The sequence below is a fragment of the Cheilinus undulatus genome, linkage group 2 (assembly GCF_018320785.1).
Source record: "Cheilinus undulatus linkage group 2, ASM1832078v1, whole genome shotgun sequence".
Taxonomy (NCBI): Eukaryota; Metazoa; Chordata; class Actinopteri; order Labriformes; family Labridae; genus Cheilinus; species Cheilinus undulatus.
In genome coordinates, this window is record NC_054866.1 from 26,221,805 (window position 1) to 26,245,861 (window position 24,057).

Below are 24,057 nucleotides of genomic sequence, written 5' to 3' on the forward strand. Positions count from 1 at the left end.
GTAATTATAGCCCACTGTGGTTGATTCTGAGCAGAGCAGTCTGTATCGTGAGAATAATGACAGTGCCGTGGTGCATGTACAATTTACAACAGTTTGGTTTGAGCTGATCTAAAATAATGTAGATATATAATGTTAAGAAAGGGATGTTTCTATAAGATAGCATGGAGATCTGCTTTAACTTTCAGGCTCTTTTAGAAACATAGTTTGGAGGATGCTGTGATTTTACGGGTTAACTGTTTATTCTTTGGGTGTTATGTAAAAGTTACTTTTAAAGTAAACAGAAGTGATATGGTTTTAAGCTGATTCCATTTCATTTTGTTTGTCTTAACCAAAGGGATAACCCAAAGGCTGTTGGCTGTGTGTGCGGCTGTCCTTTCTTTAGTGCTTGTTTTTCTTAAAGCCTTTCTTCTTATTGCTTTGTAATTTTCTTTGGAGCCACAAAAAAAAGAGAAACGCTTTGAGCTTTTCAGCTCCCAGGCTGATGGTTTAGAGGCAAAAGATGCCCTGGAGATGCTCAAGTTACTCCAATCCCAGGGTTCCTATCCTGGATAGACCCTAAACTGAGGCCCCTCTGTTCCAGCTGCACTGACCGAGCTTCCTGGCACAGCTGTTAATGAGACATTGAAAGGAGAGACAGAGAGACAGGCTGATGGAGAGACAGACAGAGAGGAAATTGAGCGTGAATAGATGAGTGTCAGGGAGACAGGAGGGAGACTGTCATCATTCTCCAGCTTAACTGACTAAACAAACAACCATTTCCTCCTCTGGCCTGGGGGTAGAGGATGTATCAAGTTTCTGCAGGAGCGAGACTGAGGAGGAAAATTAAGAAGGGGTGAAAAGGTGATATAAAAAAAGAAGAGAAAATAAAGATGTAATGGTCAGAATATCTAAGAAAAAAGTGCTAAACCTGTAAAAAAAATAGTTAGTTCAACTTTATGGTGCAACCAAATTAGACTTACCTTGAAGTTAGACACAATAGAAATACATTAAAAAAAGTTTTTCAAAGTAGATGTACTGATTGAAACTATATCACTATGACAGATCTCTAAGCATGATGTTAAAGACTGAGCTCTGGGAGTGTAAGAAGAGTAAGGGGGCTCTCTGAGTTCTTCAGGGTGATGATTTATAGGTGAGAAGAGGGATTTTAAAGCCATTTATAGATTTATTAGACCACTCTGAAGGTAGCTAAATGTCTACAGCACTCTGAGACTAAGATGAATTTCCCTAAGGAGACATGGTATGGTAAGTTATCATTAGAAACAGCTGATGTTAACTAACAGCAATGAAAATGTATGTAGAATATGTCAATGCACTAGGACAACATTAAACAAAATTATCCCTCTGCATCTCCCTCTTTCTACTTAAACCCAATACAGCTTCTGCAGATGGCTTTTCAACTTAAGTCTGGTTCTTTTCAAGGGTTCTGGCTGGAAAAACAAAGTGTTTATTTGTCACTGCAACTATGCTAAATGTGTTTAGAACTGTGCTCATGGTGGATAATGTTGATTTATAAAATAGTGTGCAGAATCCAGACTTAAAGTGTACATGCAATGGCTTGCACCAAAAATAAGTCAGATTTATAAAATTGCACCCACCACCAACTTCATGGATTTCTTTCATTATAACAACCAATCCACCTTGAAATGTGTGTATGTAGATCTGCCTCCTGCTCCACCCTTAACATGCCTACATTCACCCTTAAACGGGTAGTGCCAAGCCCCTTATGAATAAAAAAATCTTAACAATGAACTGGGAGATCAAAGGATTTTGCTGATGAACCATGACAGCAATTGGAAGGTGCTCCTCTCACAGTGCAAAAAAAAAAAAAAAAAAAAAAAAATTCCACTTACCATTACACATGACGAGTATCATTGCAATTGTTATTTGTTTACAGGCCAATACTTGTTTCTTCGCGTCAGATGTCTCCTCCACTATATTATTAAAGAGAGTTTTAATTGGTCACTACAGGATATAAATAAATAAAAGTTTGATCGATGTACAAATGTATTTATTTATTTACTCTTTTTTTATCTCAGTTCAGCATGAACTATGACAGGTTATATCATTATCATGTGAGAGCCGTCCAGCCTTCATTTACACACTGCTCAGTTATAATTAAAAACATGCAGCGGATAAAGATGTGCTCAGTAACAAAGGGGCAAAGATGAATCTGTGTGGTGTAGACACCATGTGTCTATTTCATCTGTGCGTCACACAGCAAAGTGAAATTCATTCTTACTAAAAATCATACGGTGAAAAGAAGGAAGATCAGTAGACATGAGCAAAAATGAAACGAAGTCTTCTTATGATGTGGAAAGTGGAATAAAGTTTGCATTTTGTCAAATTAATTGTTTCAGATGCACAAATATACCAGCTGGCCTCTGTTTACCGCCTCACCATGTGTGTCATCAATTTTCCTCTGCTTCTTAAACATTTGTGTGTATGGGTCAAAGTTTACTGACAGGTGCGCACATTTTACAGTCAGGTCTGTTTTTTGTATAAATTGCATTTTGAGTGTAAAGTGTCAAATGCATTTAACCTTAAAAAGCAGATGGATATGCCTGTTTCCTTGTTTCTCACTGGCAAAGCCATCTTGCATGGCTCCCCTCTGAACTGTTTGGGCCAGGTTAGAAAGTCACAGGACCGATCAGCAACGAGGGGCAGTACTTTCGGGTGTGGAACAGTCGTGACGTGAGCAAGCAGCAACAAGAGGCTGGTGCCGCTATGGCGGAAGACATTAGCGTGGATGCTGCTAAAGCGGCAGTTTTATCAGAACTGACAACATTTCTTCGTTAAAAGAAGAACAAAAAAAAACAGTGAGTTGTTTTCTTTTCAAAAACAACAAAAGTCGTGTACTGACATGTCTATAGCTGCCATGGCCCATGTTATGCAGTTCTATGTGGAGTTTATTCCTCAGCAGCTGTGCATGTGCAACTCAGTAGCAGCGATGATGTCACGTGTTTTGTTGCCCTGGTTGGCCTGTAAAGATGTGACAGACAGAACATTCATCCAATCACCCTCCAGGTTGTTTTTTCAAAGGCTCTGCTCTTTCCCAAATGCTGTGTATTGAAGGTTTTCACACATCCATCTGGCGTGTCAGGTTAGCGCACAATGACTTCAGTCCTAGTTTTGTGCATACACAACGTTTATGAAGACCCCGACACCTTTGTTAAGTTGCCTGAGTCTAGAGATAAAATTTGTCATGAATTGAAGCCATACAATAAAAACGGATTGAGAGGGTTTCTAAATAACTTGAAGTTATGTACCCTAATTGCTAACTGTTTTTGGCTAAAATTGTCCCTGCAAATTGCCAGCAAGTTCATTTTCATTTCTAGTGGATGTAATCTATCACAGAAAACACACTGTTGAAACTAAAGCCGCAAAACCCTCACCTCCACTAAGTTATCTGAACTTTCGAACGCTATCGTCACCCTGACCATTGTATTTACATAGAGTGTGAATTCTGTTAGAACTTAAACCCAGACGAAGCAGTTTTGAACCAATGAATGGCTACAACCCATGGGTGATCTTCATATACTTAGGCCTGCTTCTAGGTTGGATAGCTGATTTGTTTCATGTTGCTTTTTTGATGAGGAAGATTATCATCTGCATAACTGTGAAAATTAAAGGAGTGTGTCCTCATGAGATTAACTAATGGTAAAATGTATAACACAAAAAAATATATCCAAGAATGGAACCTTGTGGAACTCCATGGCCAACTTTGCTGTGCGTAAAGATGACTTATTTATTGATGATTGAAAAATTTTTATTTATAGAACCAGGATTGTTCTCACAGACATAGAAATCTCAAGGGAGTCGAAGCCTACGGTCACCACAAAAAGCGTCCTGTCAATAACCAAAGCAAAGCCAATACATCAGACGATAAACAGTATGAAGTATTCAAATGCATGCATACTGTGGTGTAATATATATTAACGTGAAGAAACTGATAATGATCTGCTATGTATTGTAAACTGATAATGATCTGATATGTATTATTCAAGCTTACTTAATGCTGTTTGGTATGCCACTCAACTGCCCTTGTAATAGGATTTGATGTTTAAATATGGGAAAATCCCAAGCTGTTTCAGGCTTCTTCAGAGCTGTTTTAAAGCACTTGTTGGAAAAAAGCTGAAGTTTTGTTAAACACTGTTGCTGTGTATCTGCGTGGTAAAGATTGTTACATCAAAAAAGTCGGGTGGGTGAGTTTGCTCTAACAGCTGCAGAAAGTTAACATTTCCAAATATTGTAATTGTTATTTTACAAACTGACCTTTTTTAAGATCTCCCTTCTAATCTTTTATCCATTTTCCCTCTGGGGTCCAGTCCAGTCTCAGATTCATGCATTCACCTCCCATCTGTTTGCCATGACTCTTCTCTCTTTTAAGTTAAAACAGCATGTGGACCTTATTGTACAGCATAGGGAGTCAGAAGGCACACATCCATGTGAAAAAAAGCTTTCACATCCAGCTGAAGTTTAAATTGTGTTCTATTCTGAACTCTAGAGTGTAAACACCAAATTATAGCAGTTTGAAGTGGCTGCATTGTCAGAGAACAGCTGTTAGTAGTTACGTGCATTTACTCTAACCTATCATAGATGGAGCCAAAATAAGAGCGTCTTAGAATAAAATATGGCTTTTTAGATTAAGTGTGTTAAAGAAGTGCCTGAACAATGACTCACACCACCTTTTTCTTATATTCACCTGAATATGGTGCTTAACTTCTGCTGTACATACAGTGACCCACTGTATTTTAAAAACGAAAAACAAAACTTTTAAGAGCGTTATGAATTATTCAGTGATGTTTCCATCTGCTCTGCATCTCATTTAGCTCTAGGAAGTTCCTGCATTGAACTGAACGCAGCTTTTGTTTTTTAACTTTAAAGATGTTTCACAGGAAAGCTCTGATCTCTGCCCGGCAACAGACTTTTACTTTAATGTCGCTTAACAAAGAGTCACAGTAAGACTTTATTTTTCCAGTGAAGGGGTCCACTGAGGTAAAAGTCTGAAGATGTGGAGGCAAAAATCAAACAAAGCTTGACATGTTAATGCATAACCAATGGGATCAAACAAAGTTATATCAAAACAGTACTGAATTAATTTTTCATGGGCCCATGATAAATATTAAGGGTGTCAGGAGTGCTCTGGACATCTTGTAATAACAAGAAATGGAAGGATCAAGGATTACTTGAAAAATATAAATTTCAAACACTTAAACATATTTTAGGATATCTGCAAGGTAAATTATTTTGCTAAGTCAAATTGTAAGAGATAAGTAAATCCAATACAGTTGTTTAATCTGAGGTAATAAATCTTCAGGTATGCACATGCAATCACAAAAACAAGATTCAAGCTTGAATGCAAATAAGAAAAAATTATAAATCAAACACATAACAGCAGCAATACTCCTTGTCAACGAGATCTTCTATAACTCAATTCCAAGGAAAAATACAATGCTAAACCTTACATATTCCCACAATAGTGTAATACAATGTAACGCTACTATTTCATGTTGTAAAAGGCTTAAGGATATGTGAGTGATGTCAAAAAGATGTGATGTTTCAAGGACTTTGTGTATATGTACTCCAGGAAAGGTTAGTCAGCAGAGGAGTATGTCTGCCATGTGTTTGGTTAAGTCTTTTGTTGACTTTATTAAAAGTCAAAAGACAGTCTCTGCCTCCTGTTAGTTCTACATTACACTACAAGTAACACAATCCTTATTTTAATAAGGAGGATTAGTGCTCTCCTTTCTGCTCTTTAATACAAAAAGGGTGACCAAAAAGTTGTGAAATTCTTGCCAAAACATGTCTTACACATGGAAATCCAAAAATATTTGTAGAAGACATTCATTGATGTCACCTCAGATTCAACCATGTGGTTGTAGTTCAAGTCCAAAACATTTTCTGCATTTTGGTTTGAAGTGGAAAAGGAGTACCCCTGCTAGGCAGCCCTGGCCACACTCCTCCCTTTTGCAACATCTTATCTGTGTGAGATACGCAGGTTATTCTGCTGTTGCCTCAATCAGGACAAAAAAAAAAATAAAAAAAAAAAAAAAAAAAAAACCTTATCAAAGCTGGACATTAAAAAATGAACTGAGAGTGGCTTTCTCACAACTGAACCCAAAAGTCTGGAATATCTGTTGCACCAAATAAGCCCACTGATCTCACTGAAATAACCTAAAGACTAGGAGCTTTAATCTTAAGATGTACATTGATTTTCGAGTTGTTCGTCTTTATTTATTTAAAATGATTGTTGTTATTTGATTGTCACTGACAGTGTGTTTGTCCTATGTTTACACATTTCACATGTCAATATTGATGTTGAGGGGTGGGGGGCCTGAAAAATTTTTTATCTGCCAAAGGGGGGCCTGACAGAAAAGGTTTGGGTACCACTGCTCTAAAGGAACCCAAATTCAAGTACAAGGTTATGGTTTTAACACCCCCTCATACTGTTATTTTAAGCATGGAGCTTCTTTGGGATTTCTATTAGCATATTTTGAAAAAAAAAAAAAAAAAAAAAAAAAAAAAGAAAAAAAAAAAAATGGGGGAAAAAAAATGCAAGTTCCCTCATCCATCCATTCATTGTCCATACTGCTTGTCTTGTGTGAGGTCACTGGGGGCCTGGAGCTGATTCCTGCTGTCACGGGGTGAGAGGCCGGGGTACACCCTGGCCTGATTGTCAGTCAGTGATTGCACTGACATAAGAGACAAACAACAAGGCACACTCACACCTACAGGCAATTTAGTCACCAGTTAACCTGACATTTATGTTTTTGATCTGTGGGAGGAAGCTGGAGGAAGCCCATGCACGCACAGAGACTATTTTGCCTTATTTTTCACATTTTTAGAGAGCTACAAAGAAAACAAGGGCCTGTGATGTTTTTTTCAGAGATTTTATGCCTAAATAATTGATCTTTTCATGCCTTCGTTTCTATTTCCTGGTGATGATCAGTTTGGCTGATCTGGCACAGAGTAAAAGAGCACCAGTCGACCACACGTTGGTTAGGGTGTCGTGTTTTTCTGTTCCTGCAGCTTGTCATACTGGGTGTGGACAGTGTGGTTGTGACTTAATAACTGACTGGACCTTCCTGGGATCCATTTATACCAGGCTGCACTCAGACAGCCTGTATATAACCCAGGCCTGACCAGTCATAGTGAGGCGGTGAGGTGAAATAAGTACACAAATCCTAAACATATCTGATTCATTCACATCCTTCACTCTTCATATCATCCATTTGTTTTTGTTTTTTTTTTTCTTTTTTTTTGCAGGAGTGCTCCCCATATTCGGCCCATCTCTACGATGCTGAAGATGCAAACACACCTATGCGAATGCTGCCTGGACTGTGTTCAGATTACTGCTATGATTACTGGAACCAGTGCCGCTACACGCTTAGTCTTCTCCTGGAGGACTTTGGACAGCCGCAGCAGTTTGCAAACTTGACTGCAACCTTAGAAGAAGACAGCAGGAGGTTCTGTGAATTTCTGGAGCTGAAGGACAAACAGTACTGCTATCCTAATGTACTGACTAATGCAGGTGAGGTGTAGAGAAACACCATACAGTAAAAACGAAATAAACAGAGCAAATGTAATGATAAATTTAAACCTATTTTATTTCATGACAGTGTATAAAAAAACCAACAGGAACACACAGATTGTCAAAGACAGAAAATAGGACACACTTAACTCACACTTAGAAGAAAGTCTAAATATAATTTATGAGCAGACTTCGCCACTCCTTAGTAGTCTGAACAGTTGATTGGCTGTGTGTTGACACCACCATTTTTGGCTGGTTTATTTTGCATTAAAGCCATTTAAAAAACAAATTTAGCCCCTGGTTTATTTCACAGTCACATGTGTGCTAGCGCATGTGAATGACCTTCGCCTGCAGATGCAAAATTCTTATCCTGCTGTGCAGATGCCTGGCAATTCAATGAAATTTTTTGAATCAATTACATTTTTCTTCTAAGTTCAGCAATAATTCAATTTCCTTTGCCAACAGAATAGATGTTTTCTTCACCCTTTTCTTACATATGATGGAGAAGAATAAGGCCTGGGTTTTGCAAATTAATAACTTTCCTGATTAAGTAGTATTAATAGTCGTTTTATTCAATCATGCTAAAAAATACAGAAATTTCCCAGTATATACAGTTTAAACAAAGATAACAGTCATGGATTAAGTTCTATGACAGACCAGGAAAGGGAAGAAGCAAACAGCTTATGAGCATATCCCTGATAGTTAAAACTGTTAAATTCAAAATTAGAATAATGCATTATCAAAGTTTTAAACTGACCAATGGGAACAAGTGTTCACAGTTTTGATGTTTGTTGTAAAATGTTCATGTGAACGCAGCAGAGAAGTGTTTGCTCCTGAAACTTCAAGAATCAGTAAGTTTCTAGATCACGCTGAGTTTTGATTATAAGACTAATTTAATAAGGACTGATGGCATTTTGCCTATTGAGGCTTTATAGATAAATAACGAAATGACTCGACATCAACAGCGTGAATCCTGACACTGACAAAAAGGAGCGCATTTGCTCTTATCTTTGTACCATCATTCACTAGAAGGACTTTAAATGAGCCCTGACTTTTTCTCCCTCCAGGAATTTATGTGTACATACAGATATTTTCTTGACATTTTATCACATTCAAACCTCAAGTACTATTTGAAAGAGAGCTGGTCTATATTGTCCTTGTAGCGCCACATTATGCAATAATGTAATGAATTTTCAATTCATTATGTAATAATGTCGCATTTTGTAAGCCACTAAGCAGTTAGGGTTAGGGTAAGGTAGTAGGGTACACGTTGGAGTCCACCTTAAGTCCTAGAGTTAAGGTTAGGTGTTTGGTCTAGAGCCCTGAAGGAGGGTTAGGTTTAGGCATAAGGCACTAAGCGGTTAGAGTTAGGGCAAGATAGTTGGGTAGGGCATACCTTGGAGCCCACACTAAGTCTTATGGTTAGGGTTATAACATAATGCGGCGTTATAATGTGGCTCCACAGTCCTCTTAAAACATTGGGAAGAACCCTTAATTGCTTCTCGTTTGTTTATTCTTCTTGTCAGGGAAAATACTGCAGGCATCACATAGGGCACTTATTATTCACTCTTTTTGACCTGTTAACTTTCTGCCAGTCGCAGAAAAAGTGGTGACATCAGCATATGAGAGCGGTCAGGATCACACTTGTTGTGTGGCAAGGCAGTGGGTCTGAGATGGGTCTAGATTTAAAAGTCACATATTATGCAAAACACACTTTTTTCGGGCTTTTCTAATAAAAATATGTGCCCCTGGCCTGTCCACAATCCCCCCAAGAATCAGAAAAACCCTGCTGATGGTTTGTTACCTCTGCCAAGGAGGTTATGTGATCGGCAGGGTTTGTTAGTTTGTTAGCAACATAACTCAAAAAGCCGTGGACGGATTTTCATGAAATTTTCAGGAAATATCGGAAATGGCATAAGGAAGAACTGAATAGATTTTGGGAGTGATCTGGATCACTGCCTGGATCCAGGAATTTTTTAAAGGATCCTGTACTTTTGGGAGATAGGGCTAATGGTGGAGGTCTGCGCTTTCCGAGTGCTTTTCTAGTTGTAACTGCATTTCAGTTTTTTACTGCCTATCTTTGGTTAAGTGGATTCATGAGTACTAATCTCTGACACTCATTAATATTTTTATTTGCTTATAATGATGCCTCAATAGTGTGTTTTTTTCTCCTATTCCTGTCCACAGAACTCAATGCCAACCTTGGCTTTGTGCGCGAGGATCCTGCAGGATGCCTGGAGTTATGTTTGCAGGAGGTAGCCAATGGTCTCCGTAACCCTGTGGCCATGATTCACGCAGATGATGGAACTCATCGCTTCTTTGTGGCAGAGCAGCTGGGTTATGTTTGGGTGTATTTGGCTAATGGCTCCAGGATCGACCGGCCTTTCCTCAATCTCACCCGTGCCGTTCTCACATCCCCATGGACTGGAGATGAGAGGGGGTTCCTCTGCATTGCCCTGCACCCGAGGTAACAACTTTCTCATATATAGCAGGTATCTGTCAGGATATGATAAGTCATTCACAGCAACTTTAAACACAATTGTAAGTGTTGAAGGCCACTGTGTTAATTCTACCATATGTTTTGGTTCTTTTCACAGGTTCATCGTGGTCAGAAAGGCTTATGTGTACTACTCTGTGTCTGTGAAAAAAGAAGAAAGGATAAGAATCAGTGAGTTTACATTGCTACCACATGATGACAACCAACTGGACCACTCCTCTGAGAGGTGAGGCAGGAGGACCAAGCAGTGACATTTGACAATGATCCTGATACTATCATTGGCTACCTAATGTTTTCTTTGATAATGAAAAAATCCTTGCCCTCCACTCCCCAAATAGTTACATCATTGATCCAGACTCAACCAAAATGCATAAAACTGTCTGTGTTCGGTAGACATTGATCCTGGTGGCTGTGTAAGTGGAAGCATCTCCACCACGGCAGATATACAAACATACTATATGGATAGAAGTATTCCGCAGCCTGACCATTACACCAAGAAGGACTTTAAGGGCATTCAATTTTGAAGGATTTCCACTGGACTTTGGAGTGTTTTGGAGGGGGGGGTTTGGGCCCATTCATTCTGTAGAGCGTTTAGAGCTGACGTTGGACAAGAAGGCCTGCCTCACAATCTCCATTCTAGTTCATCCCCAAGGTGCTTGATGGGGTTGAGGTCAGGGCTTTGTGTGGGCCAGTCAAGTTTTCCAACACCAAACTCATCAAACTTTGTCATTTTGGAATAGAAATAGGCCTCCCCGATCTGTTGCCCCAAAGTTGGAAGCATAGCATTGTCAAAAAAGTCATTAAAATTACTCTTCACTGGAGATCAGAGGCTTAGCCCAAACCCTGAAAAACAGCACTACACCATTATTCCTCCTCCACCAAACTTCACAGTTGGCACAATGCAGCCAGGCAGGTAACATTCTCCCAGCATCTGCCAAACCCAGACTCGCCCATCTGATAAACAGAGAAGCAGGATTTGTAACTCCAAAGAACATGTTTTCATTGCTCCACAGTCCAGTATTTACACTTCTCCATCTAATGCTTTGCACTGGACTTGGTGATGTGAGGCTTGCATGCAGCTGCTCAGCCATGGGAACCCAGTAAAAGTTCAGGACTCTCAAGCTATGGAACCAGCAGAGTGTTGGCAATTTTTACCTACCATGCACCTTGACAGTTGTTTACCCTGCTCTTTAATTTTATGTGGTCTTCTGCTTCATGGCTGAGTTACTGTTGTTCCTAAATGCTTCCTTTTTAATAATGTATCAGTTGACTGTGGAATATCCAACAGGGATGAAATTTCACAAACCGTCTTATTACAAAGGTGGCATCTATCACAGTACTGAGCTTGAAGTCACTAAGCTCTTTAGAACAACCCATTTTGTATCACAGATGTTTGCAAATAGAGACTGTGTGGCTAGGTGATTGATTTTATACACCTGAAAACTATGAATAATGATCCAAACACCACACCTGAGTCCTCAGGTTCTACATTCACAAGGTTTTGATTTCGTTTAGTCATAAACTTCTTGTCTGTTTTCATAGAACCATTCTTGAAGTGGCTGAGCCGGCATCCAATCATAATGGAGGACAGCTTCTTTTTGGACATGATGGATACCTGTACATCTTCATTGGTGATGGTGGTCGAGCTGGGGACCCATTTGGAAAGTTTGGAAACTCACAGAACAAGTAAGTATGACTCAACATATTTCTGACTTGAAAGATGGGCATAAGTATGCTTTTGATTGTGTTTTTTGAAAGTCAAAACAATTCCCACTGTAGAACGCTGTTATTGTTTTTGCACGTTTCCATACCACAACGCACAACTTGAGAATATACAGCACATCTCTGACGCAAATCTGGGAGTAAAGTGAGTCATAATTGTTTGAAAATTCCCCTGCTCTGCAAATCTTCAGCCTGGTATGTAATTTAAAATAAGTGTTTGATTAAAGAGGTTGTTGAATTGAAATGAAAAATGTGCCTATCATATTAAATTAGACAGGATACCTTGTCTTTGAAATGTAGGCTACATTAACACTAAGCCTAGTTAGAACCTGCTAGTTCTGGCGTAAAATGAGCTCTAGTTAATTAGGTTACAGTTTGATTAATTCAGATAAAAATGAATAAAATTAAGGAGGAGACACAGCTCAAAACCATAAAAATGTCAGTTTTGCTTGATCCCTACTAATAAACTGCAGCTCTTTAGAGATTCACCCTGCCCTGGGAATCTTCTCTTATTATACAAATTATCTTTTAAAGGTACAAATTAGTAATCTGACAGCACAAATTATCATAAATTATTTGTCTTTGAGACCTGTCAGGCCCTGTAGAGCACTTTCTAAAGATTAACTTGCTGTGTTCACTGAGGAGATCTCAGTTAGGTCTACATATTTTGAAATGAGGATTGTTGAACACTATTTGAAGGAGCCGTTTAGTTAAATTAACAGAAATTATGTAAGATTATTGCAGGAGCAGATTAAATGGACTGTCTCTGAATAGGGTGGACAGGAGTTTCCAATAATAGACTATTCATGTATATTTGAAGTAATTGTGCAGAAATGTCACATGCATGCATGTAAAGTATCAAGCAGTGTGCACTCATGTGCTATAGACATGCATCTTTTCCACTTTATAGCTGGATTTAGCCACAGAGGACCTGCTCCTCTCGCTTTGGAGGAATTTCAAATTTAAGAATAAATCTTGTAGTATTAAGTGGGGAGTAATTACATTTAGAAGTTAAGGAGAAGCAGGAGGATGTGATTGTGCCAAGAGCAGTGTATGCAGTTTTTAAAAGTGAGTTTTTATTAGAGGGACTTCAGGGCATTATTTGCCTTTTCACCATGTTAAGGGCATTACTCACCTCTCAAATCACATGACCTACATTATTACTAATATGAGTCATTCCATAGATAGGCCTGATGTTTCTTAAGGCAATGTTTTGTCTACATGAAACCACTCTATGTGCTCAAAGTCTGTGCAAAGCAATTAAAAAATGTGTTGAAAGTTTGTTGTACAAGAAAAGACTGGTATGAGTAACCAGGTAAAACTCAGCAACAAAATCCCTGAGTGTAAAATATTAAGTATCAAAATCATGAAAATTTGAGCAGTAATCTCTGCTCTTAATGCTCTGGGCATGTCTGTTTGATGTGCTGTAACCTTGCCTGCTAGCAGGAAAACTGTACTTGCAGAATGAAGGCACAGTAAGCTAGTCCTTTTATATTGTTGTGGTGCTTGGGGCTGGTGGGATTCTGCTTGAGAACCCAGGTTCATCATTGAACCCCAATTTCATCCTAAGAAATACTGAAACTAAATGGGGTGAACCTTTCAGCTTTTTACAACTCCAGTTCCTGTGTTAAGAGACCAAATTTCTTTTTTTTTCTTCATTAAAGACCTTAATAAGTGTATTTGCCAGTATATGTTTTGTTTTTTACTGTATGGAGGTCAATCAGACAAGGTGCTATAACACTGCAAAACTCCAAACACTGCACATCACCACTAACGTACCATCCCCACTATGAAGCATGGTGGTGGCAGCATCATGCTGTGTAGATGCCTGAAAGTCTTAGAAAAGTAGATGGTAAAATGAGTGTAGCAAATACAGGAAAACCCTGGAGGACAATCTTGTTCAGTCTGCCAGAGAACTAGAGCTTGGAAGATGATTTATTTTCTAGCAAGACAATGACCAGAAGCATACAGTGAAAGCTGCACAGAAATGGTAGAGACAACAAGGTGAATGTTCTGGAGTGGCCGAGTCAAAGCCCAGACTTCAATGCAAAAGAGAATTTTGACTGGACTTGAAAAGGGCTGACACCCAATTCCTGTGACAGAGTTTGAGCAGTCTTGAAAAAAGAATGGAGCAATATTGCAGTGTTCAGATGTGCAAGCCTGACTGAGACCTTTCCACTCAGACTCAGTGCTGTGAGTGCAGCCAAAGGTGCATCTACTAAACACTGAGTTGAAGGGGATGAATATGTGCGCAGTCACTTATTTTTTACTCTGTATATTTTTGTTTCTGAACTTTGTAGAAATCTGTTTTCACTTTGATATTAAAGAGGTTTTTTAAATATGTTTTTCTCAAAAAAGGCAAAATTATGTTAACTATGATTGATTTATAAAATTAATAAAAGACTAAAACAGCCAAGGGGTTGGATACTTTTTATCTGTGCTGTAAATGTTAAATATGGCCAAACATAAAAATGTAATTTATGTCAATACTACACATTATTCTCATTGCACACTCTTTATAACATTCACAGGAGGTCATACACAATATTTATAGTATAAATTTTGGACTTGATAAATATTCAGTATTTGGGAAGAACTTAAATAAATGCCAAACATTGTTTAAATTTAAAAATTGAATTTTAACAAAATGTTCTTTTCTGAATTTCACAGAGCCTAAATAGAAAATGTACTGTCCCTATTGGTCTAGAAAAACAAAGCTGCTGACAACTAGTGTTCAGACAGCATGAGTCTGGCTCTTTAGTTTCCTCTGAGGGGTTTTGTTGACTTGCTGTATTAGCCGTTCTGGGAATGAGGGAGGAAACACCCCGCCAAGTCTAATATTGACAGTACACACAGTGGCCCGCCACACACTGGTATGTGGAGAAGAGAGTGAAAGGTGGGACTGGAAAGAGTGGAGAAGGGGCTTATAATAAAGAGAGAGTAGACTGACGAGAGGGAGGGGAAATTTAAAAAAAGAGAGGGGGAGAATTTAGGAAAGGATGAAGTAGCAGGTAGGAAGGAAAATAGAACAGGATGATAGTACCTAGTAGTAGTATTATAAATAATCTAATATCTGAAAAGAGGTAGGCTGCACCTTAAACCTATCATACCTACTTTTACTTCTACCACTGAGTTGGGAAATTAAAAATACCTTGTGTTGTGAGTGCCGGGCCTGTTCCTTTAAGGAGTTTGGAAAGGCAACACATAAGGTGGAAAACACAAAATGAAAGAAGTAATTGATCTGTCTCTCCTTTTTCCCTGGTGAATAGATCAACGCTGCTTGGCAAGGTGCTACGTATTGATGTTGAAGACAATGATCTTAGTGCCCCGTACAGTATTCCCCCAGACAACCCATTTGTGGAGGAGAAGGACAGCAAACCAGGTAAAATTTTCTATCATTGTCAAACATATGTTTTAGTTTTGTAATATTTATTTATATATATATATATATATATATATATATATATATATATATATATATATATATATATATATATATTATATTTATATCGATATTTAGCATTAATTACACTCTTGTAAGTATTAATGTGGACTACGTTTTACATTTTAAAAAGTAAAACCTCACAAACTACTGCAGTAGGACAATCCTCTATTTCTGCAGAGACTATGCACACAAATGTTGTGCATTGATTCCAGAAATATGGTTTTGGTTTCTGTATACAGTGAAGCACGTGCTCTGTCAGGATGTAATTGTCTTCCCTCCATTCTTTGCAGAGATTTATGCCTATGGAGTTCGCAACATGTGGCGCTGCTCCATTGACCGTGGTGACCCTGTGACAGACCAGGGCCGAGGCAGGATGCTCTGTGGTGACGTAGGCCAGAATAAATACGAAGAAGTAGACATCATATATAAAGGTAGGAGGATTTGAGTTTGACTTACATAATTAATAATTTACTTCTTGGCATGAATTATATATTGTTAAATAATCAAACTGAGATTTTTTTCAAAAATCCAAACAAAGTTGTTTGAAATGAGCTGTTATTGTCGTCTTAGCCTCATGTCATACACAGTAAAGACCACACAGGCACTGAGTCACACACTATGGTTTAATCTCGGTTTTCCCCTTTACAATTAAGTTAAAAGGCATCTGGTTATCCCCAAAAAGACATGAAATAAACATCTAATTAAAGCTGGTGGTGCAAATTCCACGTGTGTGTTTGTTTCCTGAGTATTATTCTGCTGATTCAGTTTGTTTACAGCATTTTCTGTCAATTGTGAATTGTACTACTTTCTCTGAGAAGTTGATTTTTTCTGTTCATGTTTGTAGGCGGTAACTATGGATGGAGAGCCAAAGAAGGCTTCAGCTGCTACGACCGCAAACTATGTCAAAACTCTTCACTAGGTGAGGACACAATCTCTGCAGTTTTTTTTTTTTTTCACTTAAAGTCCATCGGCTTAGTTAAAGTACATTACAGATAAAGACTAGTTAAGCACTCGGAGAGCACAGACCTCCACCATTAGCCCTATCTCCCAATAGTGAAAAATCCTTTAAAAAAATTCCTGAAACCAGACAGTGATCTGGATCACTCCCAAAATCTAATCAGTTCTTCCTGATGCCATTTCTGACATTTCCTGAAAATGTCATCAAAATCCGTCCATAACTTTTTGAGTTATGTTACTAACAAAGAAACAAACTAACAAACCCTGCCAATCACATAACCTCCTTGGCAGAGGTAATAAACATGATAAGATGATATATTTTTCACTTTCCCCACTAAGACCGGCAGTTAGAAGAAGAGTTCAGTAATTCAGTTACTGTTTGCTATGATGAGTGACATGATGGCTCTTCACAGTTGAAGGCAAAGGTTTGGTGCATACCCTACTCATTAACTCACCCTCCTTTATGTTAACAGATTGACCAGGGATCTAACTTTAAAATGAAAATGCACATCATGTCAGTTCTTCTTTAAACATGTTTTTTCAAACTATAGTTAGTCCTCATCATGCTGAACTACACTGCCTACGAAAAGTATTCTTGGATGTTCTACTCTTTATTTTTTGAAAAAACTGACCTCTTTAATGTCAAAGTGAAACAGATATCTTCAAAATAATGTCAATTTAATAAAACTATGTTATGTTAAATGAAAACCACATGAATATTCAACCCCTTCAACTCAGTATTTAGTTGAGTCACCTTTGGCTAAAATCACAGCACTGAGTCTGTATAGATAGGTCTGAATCAGGCTTCTGCAGTTGTACTCCATTCTTCTCTGCAAAACCACTCAGTTTGCGTGGGGATCAATTGTGAACTGCCCTTTTCAATTTAAGCCACAAATTTCTCAATATTTGGGTCTGGGATTTGACGATCCCAATTTCACCAATTGTGAGACTACTAGAACCAGTGGTTGGACCTCTGTTGAATTACATAGTTTTGTTTAATTGACATTACTTTGTAGAAATCTGTTTTCACTTTGACTTTAAAGATTTTTTTGTTGTATTCTTTTGGTCAAAAATGCCAAATTATATTGATCAAGCTTGATTGATAATGTCAATATCAGGGTAAAACAGCCATAGGGGTGAATGCTTTTTGTATAGGAACTGTATCTTTGTTGGCCAACCAAGTTACTAGCACACAGGCGCTGTTCACACACAGTTTTTGGGGTTTTTCCACAAGTTTTTGTGTTGTTGTTCAAAATAAGCCCAGTGTTGTATAAATGTTATGCTATAGAGAAACTACAAAGCGACTAACAGACTTCAATATCACCACTAAGATACTGGCACTCACCTCTAAAAAGTCTTTGTTCTTTGTGTAACCTGATCAAGTTAGTGGTCATGGCTGTGTAAATTGTGAATCTAACATTGTTTTTCTAGCAGATGAGTTTAATGTTTGGCCTGTAATGTACCCAAAAAATTTTACAGTCCTAGTTAGCCACTTGTTAGAAACTGCCTTTTGTAAAACATGAAAATGCTTCAAAGTTCACAAGTGTACTGCTTCTGGATATATTCTGGATTAAAAAATGTTTTTTACAATGGAACCAGAAGTGCTAAAGCCCTAATTTTGGGGTCTTAGTACATTTTAGAAGGGTACTACCGTAATCACATTTGCTGAAACCACAAGTGTTTCTTCAAACTGAACAAGAATCTACAGATGGCAAGTTTTAGTTTGCAGAAGAGGAAGCTATCAATAAGACTTCTGCTCCACATGAGCCATTTCTCAGCACCTATTGCACAAGATATTTTGGTTTCACATTTGTACCATTTGAGGAGGTGGAGACGTGCATCTTTATCTGCAGCCAATGAATAGCTTTAATATAAGTCTATTAGTGGTAAAGGTTGTGAAAGACTTTAACCGATAAATAATTGTTTTTAATATGTATATTTGATTGTTTGTTTTATGGTCAGATCCATGCTTTCATATAAATTTCTTATGCAGCTGTCTTATTCCTCACTCTGTGTCTTTAGAGGACATTATGTCCCCACATCAATGACTTTTGGCTAATGTAATTTCTTATATGTTTAGATGACATCTTGCCCATCTTTGCCTACCCACACAAGCTGGGCAAATCAGTGACAGGAGGATACATATACAGAGGCTGTCAGATGCCCAACCTCAATGGACTCTACATCTTTGGGGATTTTATGAGTGGGTATGTGTTTCTGTTTCAACAAATAATTTAACCAAACTCTTGCCCATCACTGCAGATGTAGGGTCCAGTCTTTGTGATGATTAGAATAATCACATAAAACCCTTCACATAAAGAGTTAGGAGTACAGGCTCAAAAGAAAGTTATGTATAAAGATGAAATTTGTAGGATAGTTTCATGTGTCCTCATTTGGTTTATGCTAGTGTACTTTCTCTTCTGATGGTTGAAAATAAACAAATAGGAAAGGATATGCTATTTTGGTACCATTCCAGGGTTAGATAATTGCTCTACAGTTATTGTGACTGGAGTAAAACTTTAAATGAAGGAATGTGACAAATTACATTGCAGTGTTCATTATAGCTATGAAATAATAATTACAGAACTGTATTATAGTTAGAATGCATGTAAGTGAAAGTATTCCCAGGCATAGATCAATCACGTGAGTGTACTGTATGTGCTGCTGTTTCTGTCCAGGCGTCTAATGTCTCTCAAGGAGAATTTAACCACAGGTGAATGGCAGTACAATGAGATCTGCATGGGAAGAGACCAGACCTGCAGGTTCCCCAAACTCATCAACAGCCACTATAAATATATCATCTCTTTTGCTGAAGATGAAGCAGGTAACAACTTTATATTAATGATATGCTTTTATAGATTTGATTCAAGCAAGAAATAACCATCAGCAAATCCCCCACAAAGGTACTATAGTCTTTAAAGTAAAACATAAGATGAATGGTCAGCATACTTTTGCATGAAATATGATTATTAAAAGTAAAAGTAATTTGGGATAAATGCTCTGTTGATGTGTTTTATTCTTGTGAACTAGTTGGTAGTTTAAAATTACTGTTTAACTGTTTCCATTTCAAAGGAATTTACAGGACTGACGACAGATTTATGTTTGACCATAAATCTGGTCCGAATTAAAGGGACTGCTGATTTAACAGGGAGAGTGTTGCACACATGCTGCTCTGGCCTTAAATAATCTCTTCCATCTCTCTGAAAGTCTCTTGGAGCAGATTTAAGTTGAAAAGTTCAAGTGAATCCTGTCTCTTTATAAACACCTTTTGTAACTTGTTATGTGTGCTCTCTCTCCTTTCCTGTTTTGCTTTATTTCGGCCTCAACTCTGTACTTTTTACCCCCTCTCCCATCCATAGTTTTAAATAATGGCCTCTGACGTCTTTTGTTCCCTCTTTGACTTGGCAAAACTCTTTTCCTCATTTTATCCATGACAATCAGTGTCTTTCTTTGTCTTTACTCTAGAAATACTGCTGCCTGCTTCAATCTCCTTTCTTTTTCTACCCATCTTTATAGGTGAACTTTACTTCTTAGCAACTGGAAACCCAAGTGCCACAGCCAGAGCAGGATTCATCTATAAGATAGTGGACCCTTCAAGGTAACTCACTCAGTCAAGAATATCATGCACATGTCTGACCGATCTTTTTATTTTTTTCTACCAATTCACTCATTCAGCTTTAGTAAGACTAGAATAGATGATACTAGAGGAAAATGTTTTTCAAGATGTTATAGATCCTTGAAAAAGATAATGTATTATGTTCTTTTTAATAATCACAACCATGAAGGCGAGCACCACCAGGAAAGTGCAACATCAAGCCAGCACCTGTCAAAATTAAAGGGAAACTCATTCACTTCTACCCAAAAGAAGGTAAGACAAATCCTAAAGTGATTCTCTCAGTAGGGGGTTTCAGTTATAGCCATCCACTTCTGACCAAATATTCACAGAGCATCCTCTGTTCAGTTTAACAAACTGTCTTATTTCTTCCTTTTCTTTTTTGCAGAATATGTAATCAACAAGAAACCAACAACCACACCTGTACCCAAACCAACCACAACAACAAAAGCGCCAAAGAGAAAATCAACATCCTTTAAAGTTATAAAAGTGCCAATGCCAACAAGAAAAACAACACAAAAAACATCACTGCCACCAACAACAACAGCAGCAGCAACAACAAGAAAACCCCCACCAACATCAGCACCAACAGCAGAAACAAGAAAAACAACAATACAGACAACAAGAAAACCAACAACCAGAAAAACACCACCAGCAACAACAATACCAACTATTAAAGCAACAACAATACAAACAACTTCAGCAACTACAATTAATCCAACAGCTGTACCAACAACTGTCCAGAGGGCCATGGCAACAACCCCCGCCAGAACTACACCCACTGGTAGGCCCACTGGTGCACCTGTTTACCCAGCCAGCACCACCCACTACCAAAACACTCAGTCAACTATGTACATAACCATTATGTCCACTTTTACTCAGTCCATCAAACCCACCAAACCTGGGCGCACTTTTGTGCGGGGAGAAGCCACCAGCATCAAACCTGGTTTCTTCTTCTGCTTTTTATTTTTGCTTTATAGTTTAACATGCTAAAAGTTAGCTTTCAGAACCACTTTGCTTTAAACAAAACAAAAACAAAGAAAAAGAAAATCTAACTAAAGTACCACTGAATTAGTGCAGGTGTCATTCAAGCCTTAAATATCAGATAAACACAGTCTTATTACTCAATATGAACACAGAAATAACACCATAAATAATCAAATAATTTAAATTGTTTGGCAGCTAAATCAATGTGAGTTTTCAGTAAACATGGACATTTGGACTACATGAGGGAGGAACATAAAAGTGGAAACTTTTTAAACTTCTTTCCCCTGTATGTAACTGCAGAAATACCAAGCACTTATGTTTTAACACACTTCTTTTTTGCACAGGGAACATAGTAAGAAATGATTAAAAATTTGAGCTTGTTGTTGAACAGACTTAAATTATCACTGATTCCTCTTTATTAGCTAAAAATCAAACAAGATCACCATAAAGCATAAAAACCAATCATTTCAAATATATAATTGTGTTTAAAATTCTCTGGGGGCAGTGTGAGACAAAGTGGTGGAGCACCAGCATGTTGAAAGATGCTGCTTCCCATGAACTGTGTGATTTAAACCTGGCTCAGGCTACATGAATTCAGCCAGATTGTGGCCCCACTGCATCGCCGTAGCTTATCGTCAAACATCAGGGCTGAGTATGAGCATCAGGAATGACAACACCCTTTTAGTGTGACATAATCAACACTGTGTCCAGGACCATGACTTGACAAAACTAGCATGTCCGAATTTTGCTTGCATCATTGTCTAGTTTGAAACCCTGATCTGAAGTCAGACAGAGTTTATTAATCCCAAGGGAAACTCTGATGTTACATCCACACCTAACTGTCCTAACTGAAGGGTAGATAGTCCATATTGTCCTCCTCTATCTACATCATGATGAGTCCATAATTGGTATCCAAAATCAAATCCATATTTTTTTCCCTTTTGGTTGCTTCCTTCTTTTCTGAGCACTGGAAAAGATGAGTTGACACTCTTTGACCCGCCTCCCTGGCAACCTGTGAACTCACACAAAGTCGCAGAGACAGTGGTGACAACAGCATATGATGAGTGGTCAGGATCACACTTGTTGTCCAGCCAGGCTGTCAGCCAATATGGGACAAGATTTTCGTTGCATAGTTTTACATGATGCCATGTCAAAGACAAAAAATAATCATGTAGTTTGAACTGGCCTTTTAACAGCTGAAAAGACCAAACAGTTAAAAAAAAAAAAAAACTGTCTTTGCACTTTATTTGTAACAGCTCTGCAAAACAAAAGTTAATTTTACAAATTAAAATCACACATAGATTGTACTGTTCCAGTCAACTGTGGTTAAGTTATGAGATATCTTTACTGTAGCCTTTCAGTGTCTCTACTTTAGCTTCTTTGCTGATCACTGATAGAAGGCAAATAAAGAAGGTTACCTGTTAGATTTATGTAAATAATCAAGATGATCTTTTTGCAAAGCTTGAATCAAACTCAGGTACAGTAAGATTGCTGAAGTGTTGTCTATTGAAAAAAAAATGCTGCCTGCATTTGTGTTCTTCTTTGGCTGCTACAGGATTCTATAGCAGGGTAAATGGTGCTTCTTTATGTGGGGTATTTGCACTACTTTGATTTAAATTAGGCACTTTGGTGTTATTTATTTAAATAAATTGTTCTGCATCAGCTCCAGTTTGGACCTTCATCTTTGTGTCTCTGTGTTTATGTCTTTCCTCTGCTTGTTTGTAAGACTATCGAAGCATGTTTGATCTATAGGGAGCAAAATCAGAGTTCTTTAGTGGTTAGAAAACATGTATTAACTACTAGTTCAAGAGCTCTGCCATTTTAGGAAGTGCACAAATTTGCTCTATCTCATTTTTTGAGTGTTGCTACTCTTTAAGCTGTCTCTGACATATCACGCAACAACAATAAGCTAGTTAATATGATTAGAGTATGTTAACACAGTTAGCATAAGCTTAGCATAAAGACTAGCCTGGCACTGTCCACAGAAAAAAATCAAATCCTGTAAGCAGGGAAAAAACACTCATTTGTTTGTTTGTTGTTTTACCAAGGTTGACTAATTTATGGACACTTCAAGACTTTGGCTTTTTAGTGTCTAACTGTATGCTGGTGGGTGGATTTTGTTACTTTTTGAACAACTAAAGCTAGCCTTTTCACCTGTTCACTGTGTTTGTGCTGTGTTAAGCTAACATAGTGCTGATCATACACTAAAGATATAGCAGTGGTATAAATCTTCATCCTGAATGCTAGTCCTGAATGCTTGCTAGTAAAGTGATCGATTTCAACAATTATATCTAAGGAGTAAAATCTATATTTTAGACACATTATGAAGCAACATATATTCAAATAAAGAGGGTGATTCTGTCTCTCCCTCAGGTTATCGCACAACCATCATGACTGCAGCCTTCGCAAAGATTGCTAAAACACAGATCCTCACCACGCCTCCAACGAGGAGACATGGGAACCCCCTACAATACCTTCAAAGTACCACCTCCATACCTTTAACCACACTACAACCCACTCCTCCTGCCACACCACGGCTGCCATACTGGAACCCAAAACCCACAATGTCAAGCCTCAAACCCCAGAGACCACCACTCAACATGACACTGCTTAAGTCTCAGGAGGACAGGCTAAGGCTTGGAGAGAAGCTGAAAGCCACTGGCAAGGATAACCAGGTATTTAAAAGGCCTCGACAGAGAGACAGAGGTCGCGGTTACAGAAGAGGGAGAGGAAGAAAGCTACGAGCTGGCTCTGTGCGACTGGTGAGCGCTGAGGGTTTATCAGATCGAGGCAGAGTCGAGATCTTCATCCGTGGAGAGTGGGGGACAGTCTGTGACGACCTTTTCAACAGCAAAGCTGGTACTGTGGTGTGCAGACAGCTTGGCTTTACGACTGCACTGGCAGTGATGAAGAGGGCTGCTCTGGGGGAGGCTGACAGGAGGGTCAGGATTCTGTTGGACGATGTGGAGTGTGAAGGCGGTGAGGAATCGCTGCTAGATTGCAAGAGGTCAACAGTTGGGAAGCACAACTGCACACATGGGGAGGATGTAGGGGTGATCTGCGGTTAACAAGAGAGGTGAAAAATAGAACTATAGAAAGCAAAGGACAGCAGGATAATTCAAGAAAGGACTAAATGAAAAGAGAGCATAGGAAGACATTTTTGTGGAAGGTTTGGAGGTTATTAAAGAGAATATATTTTTCAAAGCATTATCATTGGTGATGCCAGTTTGCCAAACATCAAGTGTATTTTATCTCATTTTCCTTTTTTACATGTTTCTGTTTTTGGCTCTCCCATTGCTTGTGCT

General features: G+C 38.3%; 1 protein-coding gene across 1 annotated transcript in view; it reads left to right on the forward strand.

Moving 5' to 3' along the window:
• The window catches only part of si:ch211-136a13.1 (HHIP-like protein 1), a 28,293-nt gene extending 4,473 nt beyond the window's left edge, over positions 1-23,820 (forward strand). Inside the window, exons 2-14 of the mRNA XM_041810829.1 lie at positions 7,267-7,531; positions 9,719-9,998; positions 10,129-10,254; positions 11,571-11,714; positions 15,020-15,132; positions 15,486-15,626; positions 16,040-16,114; positions 18,233-18,359; positions 18,831-18,976; positions 19,669-19,750; positions 19,938-20,020; positions 20,154-20,549; positions 23,126-23,820. Coding sequence (XP_041666763.1) covers positions 7,267-7,531; positions 9,719-9,998; positions 10,129-10,254; positions 11,571-11,714; positions 15,020-15,132; positions 15,486-15,626; positions 16,040-16,114; positions 18,233-18,359; positions 18,831-18,976; positions 19,669-19,750; positions 19,938-20,020; positions 20,154-20,549; positions 23,126-23,820 — 2,673 coding nt within the window. The remainder of the gene's footprint in view (positions 1-7,266; positions 7,532-9,718; positions 9,999-10,128; positions 10,255-11,570; positions 11,715-15,019; positions 15,133-15,485; positions 15,627-16,039; positions 16,115-18,232; positions 18,360-18,830; positions 18,977-19,668; positions 19,751-19,937; positions 20,021-20,153; positions 20,550-23,125) is intronic.
• The last annotated feature ends 237 nt before the right edge of the window (positions 23,821-24,057 follow it).